General features: G+C 41.3%; 1 protein-coding gene across 2 annotated transcripts in view; it reads right to left on the bottom strand.

Moving 5' to 3' along the window:
- Positions 1-1,865: 1,865 nt before the first annotated feature.
- The window catches only part of LOC134657498 (mitoferrin), a 52,509-nt gene continuing 38,491 nt past the window's right edge, over positions 1,866-15,883 (bottom strand). The window contains exons 5-8 of one of the 2 annotated variants that reach the window (XM_063513070.1): positions 7,109-7,248; positions 5,811-5,969; positions 4,835-5,002; positions 1,866-1,996 (exon numbers count right to left, since the gene is read on the bottom strand). In XM_063513070.1, coding sequence (XP_063369140.1) covers positions 1,886-1,996; positions 4,835-5,002; positions 5,811-5,969; positions 7,109-7,248 — 578 coding nt within the window. In that variant the 3' untranslated portion in view covers positions 1,866-1,885. Of the gene's footprint in view, positions 1,997-3,018; positions 3,098-4,834; positions 5,003-5,810; positions 5,970-7,108; positions 7,249-15,883 lie in introns of those variants that run through there. The other variant, XM_063513071.1, reaches the window with a different exon arrangement.

Below are 15,883 nucleotides of genomic sequence, written 5' to 3'. Positions count from 1 at the left end.
CGCAACTCTAGCCCTACCGCCGTATACAATACAGTCCAAATTCAATTGACTCGATCTGGCGTTTATTGCGCAGCTGAAATTTTAATTTCACCCGCGCGAAATGTTTTAAAACGCTTCTCAAGCGTTGCCAAATAACTTGAAAATAGCAAAAGCATGAACATATAATACAGCTTCATTATAATATAAGGTTCAAACATCACAGCATTAGAAGGCAAAATGGCGTAACAGATGGCGTTTACGTCATCTTGTCTTCGGGCTACGAAGGGCTATGACTTGCTCAATGTGAGTAAATGACAATTTTTTTTTATGAATGACGTGACCGAGTGACGATGCTAATACTGGCGTCGTGCTTATTTTATACTAGAGACAACAAATAAATACAACCAACCTTTAAACAAAGTTGCATTTCAATAGTATATTACGATTTTCCCTAAATTGACTCATTTTCAACGTCTCTACTAAATATTATAGCGTAGGGAACTTTATAATATTATAAGGAATGCAATTTTGTATAACGATTAGCAGTTCTTATTATGTATGCGTCTCTGCTATACTAACTTAAGGTTGACTCACCTTCAAGCGTATACGTAATACGAAAATTGATCGATTTTAATTAAAAATACCGATCAACGAAGCCGAATTTTATAAGTCCAATATAAATTACAGTTTTTATATTATATTCGGTGCGTCGATCGGCCCACAAGCTCACATTAAACAAGCGCTCACACCCACATAATTTTGATCGTAAACACTAACACTTCATTTAAAAAACAACATCACAGACAAATATCAAATCCAAACAAAACAACAGCGCCGCGACAACTATGGATATGGACAAATAACGTATGTCATCAAAAGTATGGTTTGGTGGCGAAAATAAATTATTAAATTATCGACGTCGGATTTAGAGGAAAAGCTACTGCGGCAATCGTTACTCGTTAATGGCAAATATACATTAAAAGTATACTGAAAAAACAGATGGAAATGAAAACGTGGTCATTTAACTATTTTGATCGTTTGCGCCAATAAGTATGTTCAAGTCGTCGCTTTGAATCATTAGCCGGCACTAGGCCCGGTATTCAATGTATTTCAATAAAATATGGTGCCACGAAAATCTAGGATTATACCAGATCGGGTCACCGTCGCCAAATGCACCAACGATTTTTATTAAATTGCGCATAATTTATAGTTTCGTGGGTGGCGTATGTTTAAAACGTAACGTAACATTTTTAATGCGATCCTAATGTTTTTAAACCAAGTTAACCAACGTCCAGCTTTATCTTAGACGGAGTAGACATGGGTAACTCCGGAGTGATATTATCATGCTGCGATCAGAAAGAGATTAGAAATAACAGATTTCCATACACTTACGTCAAAATCAATATGGATTGACAGCTATCTCAATCCCTTTCTAATCGCGATTCAGTAATAGATAAAAAAGATATATATCTTTCTCGTTTCATGAATCACTCTTCTTGTCTTTACGAATCCGAATGTATCAGTATATCCGTACGTCTCACTCCCTCGGCGACGATTTATGAAAGCGATAAGCGAAGTCTCGGTCGCGCATCGACCGAAGTAACACGAACGAGCGACAGCGGTCGTTCGGACGGATTCGGACGCGTCATTATAATTAACTACTCTCTCATTGCTCAAAGTCAGCAAGTGCCGATGTTGCGAGCGGGACGACTGTTACACACGGATATAAAGATATAAAAGAGTGATACATATCCCAATGATAAAAAGATATATATCAATCTTTTCCCTCTACTGACACATTTCACCCATGTCTAAGACGGAGTGTAGTCAGTTTGTCCGGCTTGTCGGCTATGCAGTGTCGCCTCGACGCTCCAGCAGCTGGGGGGGGGGGTGGTGGTGGGGGTGGCTACGTGCGCGTGAGCGGCGCGGGGCTGACGTCGGCGGCGGCGAGGCGCAGCGCGGCGCCCACGAGCGGCGTCGCGGGGGCGCCACCAGCGTGGGGCTCGTCGCGAGGCTCCTGGAAAAAAAAAAGAAAATACATCATTATACTTGGTCAACCAGATCTTGGCAGTAGAAAAAGGCGGCAAATTTGAAAAATGTAGGCGCGAAGGGATATCGTCCCATAGAAAATTTGGATATCGCGCCTTTTTTTACTGACAAGATTTGGTTGACCAGCTTTAACTACTATTTCATATGACTCGGTAGACTCCCTCAGGTATGGAGTGATCTCTGTTAGAACTATGTTTACGAAGGGAAACGAGCGTTAGAAATGTGCCAGACGATAATACGACACGTATTGTCAGTCTTTTGTCATAATGAGTCGTGCGATGTCACCAGATATGTCGTGCGACTGTGATGTCGCCAGATATGTCAGGCGAAATTTCACCTGTAGTCGCTGACGACATAAATCGCGCCGTATCGCCAGATATGTTGAACGAAATCGTTCTATGACCTGTCGCGTCGGTTTATATTCAAATGAATGAGTGATAGATGAATATGTCATAAAAAAACAAATGCATTTTAACCCGTAACGCCTTTCGATAAAAAGCTCAAGATAAATTTAAAATCACAATTATGAAAATGTAAACTAACCCCAATTATTACATGAATAAACGAAATATTATCTCTCTAACTTTTTATGGTAGGTTACCTATCGGCTATCATTTTATAAACTCAACATTTTCTAGGAAAAGCTCTCCCGTTGCATGCCATAATATAATTATACAGATATGTATGTACCAATAATTAAGCAATAGACCATTAATTAATTTAGTTGCATGCATGATATTGTTAATCGTAAACTGGTATCGTCTTGGGTCGTCCCATTCGTTTTTCGTCAAGTTCTTAAATTAGTCCTATTCTGCTTTCGTCACGCATTCTACATTGAAAGCCACCGACGATTGTGACGAATGTAGAATGGGTGACGAAAGCAGAATAGGACTAATTTAAGAACTTGACGAAAAACGAATGGGACGACCCAAGACGATACCCGTAAACTATAGCACCGACTGAATGAACTTTATTCAAAGATTCCACTTACTTGAAACAATTTACTTTGAAATGTTTATTATAAAGATTTGTCGTTTCTTTGGTCGCAGGAATTTTTCGAAGTTTTTCTCTGTGAACAACGACATTTTCATTTGGCGTATTTGTTTAGATAAGAATACGGGTATAATATTATTAATATTATACACGCGAAAACCGTAACGGGCGCGACACATAGCCTAGCCCCCCTTCAAACCTTACGTATACCTTAATGGCTTAATCAAATTTAGCAGATTCCCATTCCTAAGGATTTCCTTATTAATCTTATTTTTAACCGACTAAAATATGGAGGAGGTTCTCAAGTGGACGCGTATATTTTTTACGAAATTTATTTCTATGAATTCACTGTGTGGGTAGAAAGTAGAATCGACAGGTACAGAAAAACACAGTTCCAAATAAAATTATTTCTTTGGGAGACGGAAATCTACAGAAGTGGGAATAGAAAACAAGAAAATGAAATTGGATGGAATATGAAAACGTGTACATATAGAAAACGAACTACACAACACAAATGGAAATAAGTAATACACACATCCTTACCTCGCGTATAATACAACCGAGGAACCACCGAATAAGGTAACTTACCGGGTGGTTGCCGTATTTTCCGACCAACGTTTTAGTTTCGGAACATAAATCATGTTTCGCCGCCGGGTCGGTAATAAATCACTAGTATTCGGGAGGGGGCTCGCATAATGGTCGGGCCCCTCGTTTCAACCGTTCCCACGGTAAGTACCAGGGATGTTGCGAATATCCGCATCCGCAACCGCGGAACTTCCGCATTATTTTCAACATCCGCATCCGCATAAAATCGATGCGGAGTTTAATGCGGATGCGGTTGTGGAACAGGTCGGTACAAGAACGTCTTAGCATCGGCGTAAGTGCTAGACTGCTAGGTAATTTAGTCATTTGCCAAAAAAACCTACTAGAAATGAGCAGTCAAGCGTTAGTGGGACTTAATGTACGGAATCCTTGGAACGCGAGTCCGACTTGCTTTTGGCTGGTTTTTTGAAATAAAAATTACTAAAATGTTATATTTGACGTTTTTTATGTACCAATCTTGACATCCGCATCCGCGGATGTGAGCTTTTAATAATCCGCATCCGCGGATGTCGAAAAATCGGCATCCGCAACATCCCTGGTAAGTACTCACAACGATTAGTAAAAGCCGGGGCCTGGCGCTAAATCCTCCAAACGGGAGGCCGGAAATTACCGGATCGAGTCCGACAAGGTGGAGGTTTCTTTCTGGGTTAGAACGTCAGGGGTCAGGTGCCGTCATAAACACTTGGCTCGCCGGGTGGACCAAACAAAAACCGGCCAAGCGCGAGTCGGACTCGCGCACGGAGGGTTCCGCACCATCAGCAAAAAATAGAGCAAAACAAGCAAAAAAACGGTCACCCATCCTAGTACTGACCCCGCCTGACGTTGCTTAACTGTCATAAATCACGATTGTTGTATGGGAGCCCCACTTAAATCTTTATTTTATTCTGTTTTTAGTATTTCTTGTTACAGCGGCAACAGAAATACATCATCTGTGAAAATTTCAACTGTCTATCTATCACGGTTCGCGAGATACAGCCTGGTGACAGACGGACGGACGGACGGACAGCGGAGTCTTAGGGCCACTTGCATCATTCACTAACCCGAGGTTAACCGGTTAAACCTGGAGTTACCATAGTTTCCAGTACAATTTTGAGCTGGGTTAACGGTTTAACCGGTTAACCCTGGGTTAGTGGGTTGATGCAAGTGGCGCTTAGTAATAGGGTCCCGTTTTTACCCTTCGGGTACCTAAAGAGCTAAAATATAGACTTACAGTGGTGAGCAGATGCTTGAGGGTCTCGTAGGTGAGCCAGCAGATGGCGGCGGCGGGCATCTGGTACAGCACGCGGGCCGAGGCGCCCTTGAAGAAGCCGAGCGGGCCCGTCGCGCGCAGCACCAGCGCCGCCGCCTGCGCCAGCCCGTCCGCGCGCGCCGGCACCTCCTGCGGGACACGCGCGGGTTACATTACACTCGGTCACAGACAAGACATCCTCTAGACTGAGCATTAGGGTGGGTCATTTTTACTTTTTTTTTAATTTATTAGGGGGCACAGTTAAAAAAAGGTGCCATTTGGTAATTAATTATTGCACGTATTTTTATTTTATTTTACTGCCTCCGGATTTTAGTTAAAATTTTTGTTAAATGTATGGAGATTGTGAAAAAAAAATGTTTCTTATTGAGTACTTTTTTATTTATTTATGGCTCTGAACCTTTACCATGCTATTTCGAGCTAATAATGGTATAACTTTTTAGCTAAAGTTTGAATAAAGAGACGATACATAAATATACTCCGCAGATCATACAAAATATAACAATATTTATATGAAAACTTTAAAATGGATCCGGAGGCAGAAAATGAATTTCGATTACAGAATAATTTGAAACACTGTTTATTGGCATTATTACGCAACTTTTTGTAACTGTGCCCGAAGGATAACTAATACTTTTTTTTCTCCATACACAAGTGACCCACCCTACTGAGCATAGTAACGCTACCCCCTCTGCCACTCATACGGTAGTTTTACTCCATCTTCGAGTCAATCCCGTGCCGTGATTGGTCCGTGTCTTTGAACGGACCAATCACGGCACGGGATTCGCTCACCTCATCCCCCCGCACCCCCGTATTTTCGGCAGCATCGGTTTCATTAAATAATTGCTCTAAACTCAGTCTAGAGGACTCCTAGTCTATGCACTCGGTATACAGCAGGAGCCGGTGCAGGTGTAGTGTAGGGTAGTGTAGTGCGGCTCACCTGCGTGTTGAGCACGGTCTTGCACACGTCGAGCGGCGTGGTGGCGGCGGCGGCCAGCGCGCCCGCGCAGGCGCCGGACAGCGCGTGCGCGCGCGGGTCGTACTTGCGCGTCGGGTTCACCAGCGACTGGCACCACTCGTACGTCACGAAGTGGAGCGACTGCAAGCATACATAAGGGTAACATTGGTCAGGGTTTTAGATCTATCTATCTATCTATATAGCCTTTTATTCCGATCCTTGGGTACAACGGTTATGAAGTCGATTTTATTATTTTTACTACAATATGTCCCGCAGTTCGGTGTGCTTCTTGGCATAGGCCTCCTCCAACCTTCTCCACTGTACTCTGTCCTCTGCAACTCTGGACCAGTAAGGCCCCAGGGTTAAGCGGATTTCATCTACCTATCTTGTTTTTGGATGTTTTTGTTTTCTACTTCCGTCTCTTGGGTGCCATAGGGTGACTTGTTTGCTCCAGGGTTTTAGATACTGAACATGATTCTATTGACCGAATACGGATCTTCGAGTTAAGTGGGATACTATTGTGATGTTGACCGAACATTCTTCAACATCACAATAGTATCCCACTTAACTCGAAGCTCTGTATTTGGTGTTATGTGGAAGACGGGCGTTAGTCTCCAAAAGAACTAGAGTACCAGAAACAGGAACATATTAGAGCAAAGACAGATCTCCCGAGATGGAGGGACGAAAAAGCCAAGATCGCAGGACGAGTTTGAATGCGCGACGGCCCAGAGTCGCAAGTCGGGAGTCGACTCTGGGCCCTGCGCTCTGGGCTCTGGGACTGCGGGCCCTGATCTAGCAGTGGGTCGAGAGGTAGCACAGGACCGAGAAAAGTGGCGCTGTCGTGTGTCGGAGGCCAAGTCTCATTTTCCGTCACTGAGCCAACGGTACTCCGGTTACTAGTAAAGGCGATTGTGCACTACAATGAATTTTACTGTCCGGCAGTCCGAGTTTTCATGGTCCGATATGGCATGAAAAAAACGGATGCACGCTTGTGCACTTGCCCGTCTTTTTACTAAAAGAGAGGCCCGCCCCCGCTCGGCCAAGTCATGAATTATATTAATTCCAGACGCAGTGCACAAGCATAAACACGTTTTTCATGGCTGTCATCTCGGACCGGAAAAAAACTGTCCGGAATGGGGAAAAGTAAAATGTCGGACGGTAAAATTACGTCTAGTGCACAAGCTACTATATACATTTAATGGCGTGCCATATCGGACCGTAAAAACTCGGACTGCCGGACAGTAAAATTCATTGTAGTGCACAATCGCCCTAAGTGTTACCTGGAAGGGCACGTTCATGACGACTTGCGTGCCGTAGGACCGGTAGAATGCCCGTATCCCCTCAGCCTTGTAGATCCGCCGCGCGCACTCCCACACGCTTCTGTAGGGTGAGTTCAGCATCTGCAGCCGTTGTTTTACCACTGTAACCAACAATTGTTCACGGTCACACATTTATACTACTAGTTCTTTAACCCTTTGAACGCCCCGCCTAACGTGTGCGGTGCATTATCATAACCTTGTCGGACGAATGGCGATTATAAGAACTCAATTTAAGAGCGATATTGACAGCTGTAAATAAATGTAAAGAAGTCAGATCAACAAGAGCAAAGCAAAGTGGAATGGCGATGAACCCCAAGAGTGTAAAAGTAGCAAGTGTGTCACTAATGTCACTATGGTCAACGACCATCCTCGCCACAACACGAGATAAACCCCCATGAACTGCTATCGGTAGGGTCGGGTCAGGCATAACATGTCTACGCACATGCGATAATTAACTCTATTACGTATCATTTAAGTGTGTACTATTGACTTCAATGGAAGATAACATGAAAAATAGCGAAGGAATAACATGGCTCGAAGCATATATCTACCTAAGCATGCGATAATGAACCCTACTGCGCAAAATTGAACTCAATTGAGTCAACACAAATATACCTATAGGTACTTAAAGAGGTCTGTGTTCAACAGTGGGACGTATGTCAAAGTTAAAACTGCAGAAAATAGTAAGAAAAGAAGTAGTGGTCGCCATATGTTGATTTGATATGATATTTTTTGTTTCCAAAGAAATAAATTCCACAAACATGTTTGGTTGTTTGGGTCCCAAGGACAACACAGTCAAATCGACTATTAGTATTAATTAGCTTACCAATTGTTTTATGGCTTATGTGCACAGGTGTAGTTAAATTGTTTACTACTTATAGTAAGGTAAAGGTACTGGTGCTCGACGCGGTACCAGTACATGTAATCTTGAAACTTAAGTCATTGTCAATAGAGGTGACAGCAGGGTGTCATCTATTGGGCATTAGCATGCCGAGGACTAGAACGTTTACCTTACTTAAAACGATGACGTTGTCAATTTCCTTGCCCTAGTGAACCGTATCACGGCGCGTGATGACCCCCATAACTCATGTTCGAAGTGTATCATTCATCATAGGCGAATGGTTGGTAACTTTTCATAATTATTATCGTTTTGTTAATGGGAATGAGTAGAAATGCAATTTTACACGGCGTTGTTTTTAATTGTAATAATAACATGTAGGTACCTACAGGTTGTAGATAATAAATGTCAGTTAAACCTTCAGTCAGCTTCATTCATAATCTAGCAAGCATAAGTAATTTTGCATTATTACATTTGAATTACCGTGTCTTTAAGATGCTCAAACAGTCTTCAAGTAAATTACTCGTACAGTCGCCATCAGATACATCGGAGCGGCCGAAGTGCTCAAAAATATCTGAACACGACTCTAACACCTTGACAATAGAGGCGTGTTCAGATATTTGTGAGCGCCTTGGCCGCTCTGATGTATATGATGGCGACAGCTTGTAAAATAACGATACTTATGTCATGTTTACTTCTGTGGAGGTGTTTCTGATGCTAAACAGCAAACATACATATAATACTTATCCAAACCGTACTTGTTGACACTTAGAAATTCCTCAAACTGATTAGACTTTTCCTTAAAAAGTTTGACGATGACTTCCGGATACCGGAGTAGGTATAACTACCTACTTTATGATACATATCATACTATTGTCCGTTGACCGCGTAACTGATAAGCTATTTAGAGCCAAGTGTCGCATATACAAATAGAAACACGCTCCAAACATTTGCGAACTGTCTGACAACCGATAGGCAAATACGGATTGGCAGACGGACGGTCAGCGGAACAAAGGCTGTGTGTAAACAAATCCTTATTTTAATTAAATCGCATATGGGCTGTCCTTGGTTCTGTACCATATAACGGGATATACCTAAAGGTATACGCACTTCGCTCAGACACAGTCAGAAAGGAAGAACCTTGTTTTTTCTGTCTACCAACGCAATGAACTCAACCATGTAAACTAAGTATATAAATTACATGCAAAAAAACTCACTTGACCTTAAGATCATCTTAGGTTAGGATTAAATAATAAAATATTTTAAAATTATTTAATTAAATGAATACCTACTTGCAATTGTAATTAGTTATTGCAAATGTATAGGAATCCATTCACAACTTAATTTTAGTACGCACGCGCTATTATTATGTTTTAGTTAAGTTTCTCTGAAGTTCAATGTAGAAAAGTTTTAATTCTATTCAGCTAATTTAATACCCGATTTGAGCCGCTATGTCTACAAGGCGATTTATTTTATACTTACAATTGACGTTGTAGAAATAGATGATATGGCACAGTTAAAATTTCCTGTTTTATCCATATCAGTTGTTTGGAGCGAATAAATTGTCTCCAGTCTAGCCAGTAAACAAGTGCGCACGTCACCGTATCATATTCGCAGAAAGCTATTTTTGCTCTTGACTCGCTTGAGTGGTATTCGCATTGTATGAATAAGTGAAACGTATTGTAATCAAAGACAAGTCAATAACAGACTACTGCTCTCCATACTCCGTTTCTCAAAGTCTAGATAAGAAATGTTTCATTATTCGTTAGGCAATTTGTTTTAAATCGGCACTTTTTTAGGGTTCCGTACCCAAAGGGTAAAAACGGGACCCTATTACTAAGACTCCGCTGTCCGTCCGTCCGTCCGTCCGTCCGTCTGTCACCAGGCTGTATCTCACGAACCGTGATAGCTAGACAGTTGAAATTTTCACAGATGATGTATTTCTATTGCCGCTATAACAACAAATACTAAAAACAGAATAAAATAAAGATTGAAGTGGGGCTCCCATACAACAAACGTGATTTTTGACCGAAGTTAAGCAACGTCGGGCGGGTTCAGTACTTGGATGGGTGACCGTTTTTTTGCTTGTTTTGCTCTATTTTTTGTTGATGGTGCGGAACCCTCCGTGCGCGAGTCCGTCTCGCACTTGGCCGGTTTTTTATTTTCTTAAATAGACCACATTAGCTAACCATTTACAGTGATGCTAAGCGTATAACAATACGATATATACAGGTGTTTCATTGGTCGAGTATATGAGTCTATGATCTTGCAATGTAGAGTGCGGAGACTTCTAGAACAATGCGACTACATCCATGGATATTAACAGTCTCTAATGTATTCTAGTCTTTATTGTCAACAGTAGGTAGATAGTACCCTGGCCAAACCGCAATAACAATGCGTAACAGACAAAAGAACGCAGTTGCATATTGCAATTGTTTATTTACTACATTTTACCTTCATTTATTTCGTAATAGACATCCAGTTAAACTACCTTTTTCCCCATAAGATTTCCTTGTTTCAAGCAGAATATATTTATTTTAAAAATTCTGCTTTGTCATGCCGTGTACAGGCGACGTCAAAGATCACTTTTGCACCTTACTCCGTTGAAATAAGACGAAAAATGTATTACATACCTTTGACGTCGACTGTACAGTGTACACTTACGTCGTCTAATGACATCTTCAACTCTATTCATCGATACCGAAAAACCTTTTGTAAATAAATAAACAGATTTGGAACTTAAGACTTGACTTGCGGTCAATACAAACCTTAGAAAACTATAAATAAATTCAGGGTTTTCCCCCATGTCAACACCACCTGATCAGTTTTCCTCACACATGTATGTATGTAAATGTATTATGCCACAACCACAGTCATTCTGTCCAACCAAGAATGCGAAGAGGAAGTCAAGGAGCCGTGACATGCCTAAGAAAACCCCTTCAATACATGGGTATTGAATGGGGTTTTTCATCCATATGAATTGGTTTTTACATAAGGCAAATTGCTACTTATTTATTCCTTCGTGGGTGAATGATTCGATTGTTTTCATAATATCTGTTTATGCTTGATGAAATCAACTTATATGGAACTAGGAAGTTTGAGGTTTTTGTACAGTCACCTGCAATAACATGTTATTCTTTGAAGGCCGCAAAAATATGTGAGATGTGACACGCTCTTATGGCTCTACAAATAAGATCGTGTCAGCTATTTACGCGGCCTTCGTTGTGTAACATATTATTGCAGGTGACTGTACTGTGTAGTGTAAATAAAGGGGGAAAATGTAGAGGAAGACTCGGAAGGAGCTAGCATAAGCAATTAAAAAAGGATATTAAGATTAATTTATAACAGTAAAGAAAATGACAGACAATTGAAACAGTTGAATTGTTTCGCAGTTTCTTGCAATAAATGCAGCGTCAACAGGTAGATAATAAATAAATAACTTATTGCGAAATTTTCTAGACCATAGATTATTATATTTCTCAATTATGTCTTGTATGTTGGTGTCCTACAGTCATCGGCAGGTGCACACGGTTGCCCAGCGGGAACCGACACCGGAGTGTCACCAATGCGGAGCCGGCGTAGACTCGGCCCAACACACTGGCTGAGTGCCCAGTTTTTGGCGAGGAACGGGAGGAGTTGGTCGCCCAGGTAGGGCAAGACCTTTCGCTGCCAGCCGTAGTTCAGGCCATGCTGGGCAGCGAAAGTGCGTGGGAGACTGTGCTCACGTTCTGCGAGCACGTCATGGGAGACAAGGAGGCGGCCGAGCGCGAACGGGAAGTCCGGGCCGAGGCCGACCCAATGCGCCGCCGCCGCATAGGCCGCAGGCGTGCCGCTCATGAGCGGAACCTGCCGCCCTGATGAGAGCCAGCGGGCGGCGGGCATGGGGGCGTTCCCGCCCATGACGCTGGCTCCCGAGATGGTAAGCGCGACCTCGTGTCCCGGAAGCGCTTCCACTGGACGGATATAAAAAAAATAGGGGATGGATCCTAGTCAGGATAGCCGCTGCGGGGTCGCGGACGCATTGCGCGAGCTTCCCCGTAACCCCGCAACCGTAGCGGCGAGAGGACACCATGGGGTTTAGTGGGTAGTGGGGCCTCTTTACAGCCCTGAGTCCCACATAACCGTCCGGGTTTCTCCCCGGCCCGGCGGTATGCGTAGAAGCATTCCCCATGTTAAAAGTTAAAAGGTACCTACAGTCAGCTGCAGAGAGTTGAATCCTCCAGCATACATAGAAGTATATTTGCATCATTTGCATGGGTGGAATCGGGGCCGGGGGAGATAAATATTTCTGCAGCTGGCTGTTACATATTATGAGGATCAATCGAAAAGGTCTAGTAAACCAGGAGCCGAATGTTTACCATCACATGTTAGTTTACACCGACTACAGTTTACTACCGCGACGTAAGTGTACTCGTAGGTACTGCCGGTGCTTCCTGTCATTCAGACGGACACACCGGCGGTTTACGCATAAATGTGGAAACAGGACGTATTGGGTACAGAATTGGGTGTAAATCCATACGCATCCTTTTTTCCCACGATTTCTTCTCTTGTATGCCTCATTTACTATGGAAACCACTCCAATTATGTGCCATACGTAGTCCTGTTACCTGTTAAGGTTCGCTAAGTTTGTGTATAAGTATGGTAAAAGTTTCACAGTTACTGAACTGTGAAAATTATGCTTCAATCACAATTATAACTCAGTACTGGCTAGGTGACTTTGATCAGTCCGTCAAGTATTGTTGGTGTAACAATTTCATTTTAACCCGACTGCTAAAGAAGTGTTATTACTTAGATTTAAGCGCTCGCCCCCTTGCCTTTCAATTCCGAGGAAAACGTGGTTTTCCGGTGAAAAAAAAGCGTACGAACATAGTGTATTATATTGACATACATGCACTTAGAGAACTGATATTGATATTGAATGTTACGGACATTAAGTGCTGTACGCGGTGTGGCGATAAGTGATAATGATAACGCTCAGTAGTAGGTGCAACTGCACTGTCCTGTAGGGCTAAGATGGTCGGTTTTTTATCATCTGTCATCATGTCTGTCACGTTCTAACAAGTATATAAGTGTGAAAGTGACGCATGGCATGACAAGTGATAAAAATGCGACCATGATACCTCCGCTGTATACTCATCGTCAAGCAACACTTTCTCATATGGGCGGCCCGGTTCCTTCAGCTACCGGCCCCTCGACTGCATGTTTAATTGATAAGAAACTGGGTAATTAACTCCAGCTACAGTCATTAGGCAGAGCACGTGTCTTATCTTGAGGAAAATAAATACAATTGTTGTCACCTAGACTATTGGATTTACATTGAGGTGAAACGTGCATCGTTAAGAGTACCTTGGTGTAACTGCAACTTACTGGCATACGAATTGCAAATACACTAACTAAACAGTAGGTAATAAAAATGAGTCATTTTGTACAGATATACCGCCAACCATGTAGTCTGGAAATTACGAGCGGTTATGATTTTAATTAAGTTACTTTGTGGTCCCTGTAATTATCCATATTTCAATAACATATTTAAATTAAATAATATAAAGGTACAGGTCACGCAAACATAGGTACCTAAGTAATATGTAAATTGATGTTTACTTGCGTTAATGATTAATTACTTCATTAGTATAAAAGCTACATTACTATGTAAGACAACAAATCGCGACAGCTAATTTAAGAACATTTGTACAAGTTTCTGCCGTTATACGACAATGGACCTTCGGCCTTGGAAATAAGGCTCTTTTCGTGACAACCTTATAGGTATTATACTAAACGCTAATCATACAAGATTATAACCAGTTTAAAGTCAACAACAACAATGTATCTCGGAGTCGGATCAATGATGATTATCACTTTTGAAGTAGATGCTTCAAAACAGGTAAAGCATATAGGTACGAGATCCCTACACATCCTCGCACATCTCTGGTGGAAACGCAGCCTTAATATTGCCGACAACTTCTGGGAGAGACCTCAGTGCTTCGAGGTGTTAAGCTCGGTAATCTGTCAAAAGCAACCATAACTAATCTATTAAGCTGATAATAAATGCGAAAGTAACAGTCTGTTACCTTATCACAGATAAACTGCTTAATTGAATTTGTTGAATTTTAGCATGTAAAAAGTTTAAATTCTCGGTATGGACATAAGTAGAGTCAGGTATGCTATGCTAACCGTGTTTGGTAACATCACAGAGTGTGGAAGTGTAATTATAAACGTCAAACTTCTATAAAATTATGACGTTTAAATAACAGTTGCACACTCTGCGCTATCAAACGTGGTGCAGAGTTATTCTAAACAACTTATTTTTGGAAACCCACCTAAGAAAATGACAGAGAGGAGACAGGATCCCATGCGGGCGAAGCTCCGGGTACAGCTTTTAATGAGAACTAGGGATGTAACGATACATGATTTTGCCGATACGATACCGATACCGATGTTTAAGGGGACGGTATATGACGTTTTCGATTTAGACCTCACTTTGTGCAATCAATTTGTTCAATGAATGATTAATAACTGCATTAAATTATACGCAAATCTGTTCACGAAGAAGCCGTGTACCGGCTCTTCACGCCATATTTTTTTTTATTTCCTGTAATTCTCTACAAATCGACACTAAAAGTGTCCAAAAATCAAAATATGGAGTTCCGTTTGAGCAAGACGCATTACAGTTTTGTCTTTGACAGTAATTGAGTTGTTGTGGGATTTTGAAGGCTAGATAACTAAACTACCAGATTATTATCTACTTATATTTTTACTCACAAATACAACACAGAAATTCAATCCCAAATGTAAACTTTCGTATAATTTCCATACATTGACGACATCACTCAAAACTCTTCTTCGAGTCAGATGGCCGTTGGCCTTGCATCGAAGCAGACGTGTACATCGTCATAGCTCGTTTTTGACATTAATAAAGACATTTCATCATATACGCATACGAAAATGTATACCAGTAGATAAATTGTATTTCATAAAATAGGGTAAATAAATATAATCACGTCGAGCTCCAGTCAAATTTTAAATGTGAGTTGTTGTTATTTACGGGTCGTAACGGTCGAAAACAGCAGTAAATTATCCTAAAACAATACGATTACAATCGAATTTAAGTAACTTGTTCCTTCAAAACCCGCTTAAAATGAAAAAAGTTTAAAGACTCGTTTTACTGATTGGGATTGATTTTCATTATGCTGGTATCAATTTTGCGTCATTATAAAAATGTATATGACTTCTGTACGTCAATGACTTTTGATGTCAATTAATTGTAATCTTGTATTTATGTTAGAGAATATTATATGTTCATTTAAATATTACTCATCTATTAATACGAAGCGTAATTCGTTTAATACCTAAAGACTTGCAGTGTCTACACCTACTTTGTTGACGTTCGTTCCGTCTATGTATGCGATTACGTAACGTGCTGTTCTGATAATCTTCAAGAATCAAGATAATTAATAACGGCAAGACCAGCATTTAGTACCAGCGAGTTTTGCGGATTTGGAGACCGAGATGAAGCTTACAGGCCAATATCGCTGCGGCCTGGCCTGCTTATTGTTATGTGTATAAATCGAATGTTATATTAATTTACTATAAAAAACAATGTTTTATTTCAATGACATTCTGTGCGTAGAGGTATGTATGTTTCGGTGATTATAAGAATTATGTCCACACAATAATCGTGCAAAGCAGAGACTGCATTATTTCTTTACGGTATAAGCGGTAAGGAAAAACTCATTGGTATCCTGGCTCGTACCAATGAGTTTTTCGGAACTTATGTACGAAATATCATTTGATATTTACCACTAGCTTTTCGGTGAAGGAGGAAACATCGTGAGGAAACCTGCATACTAGTAGTGCATACATTTGCGAAGAAATTCAAAGCTGTGTGTGAAGTCCCCAAT

Source organism: Cydia amplana, chromosome 20 (assembly GCF_948474715.1).
Source record: "Cydia amplana chromosome 20, ilCydAmpl1.1, whole genome shotgun sequence".
Lineage (NCBI taxonomy): Eukaryota > Metazoa > Arthropoda > Insecta > Lepidoptera > Tortricidae > Cydia > Cydia amplana.
The sequence above is the reverse complement of the archived record's forward strand: the minus strand, read 5'-3'. Positions and strand labels throughout refer to the sequence as shown.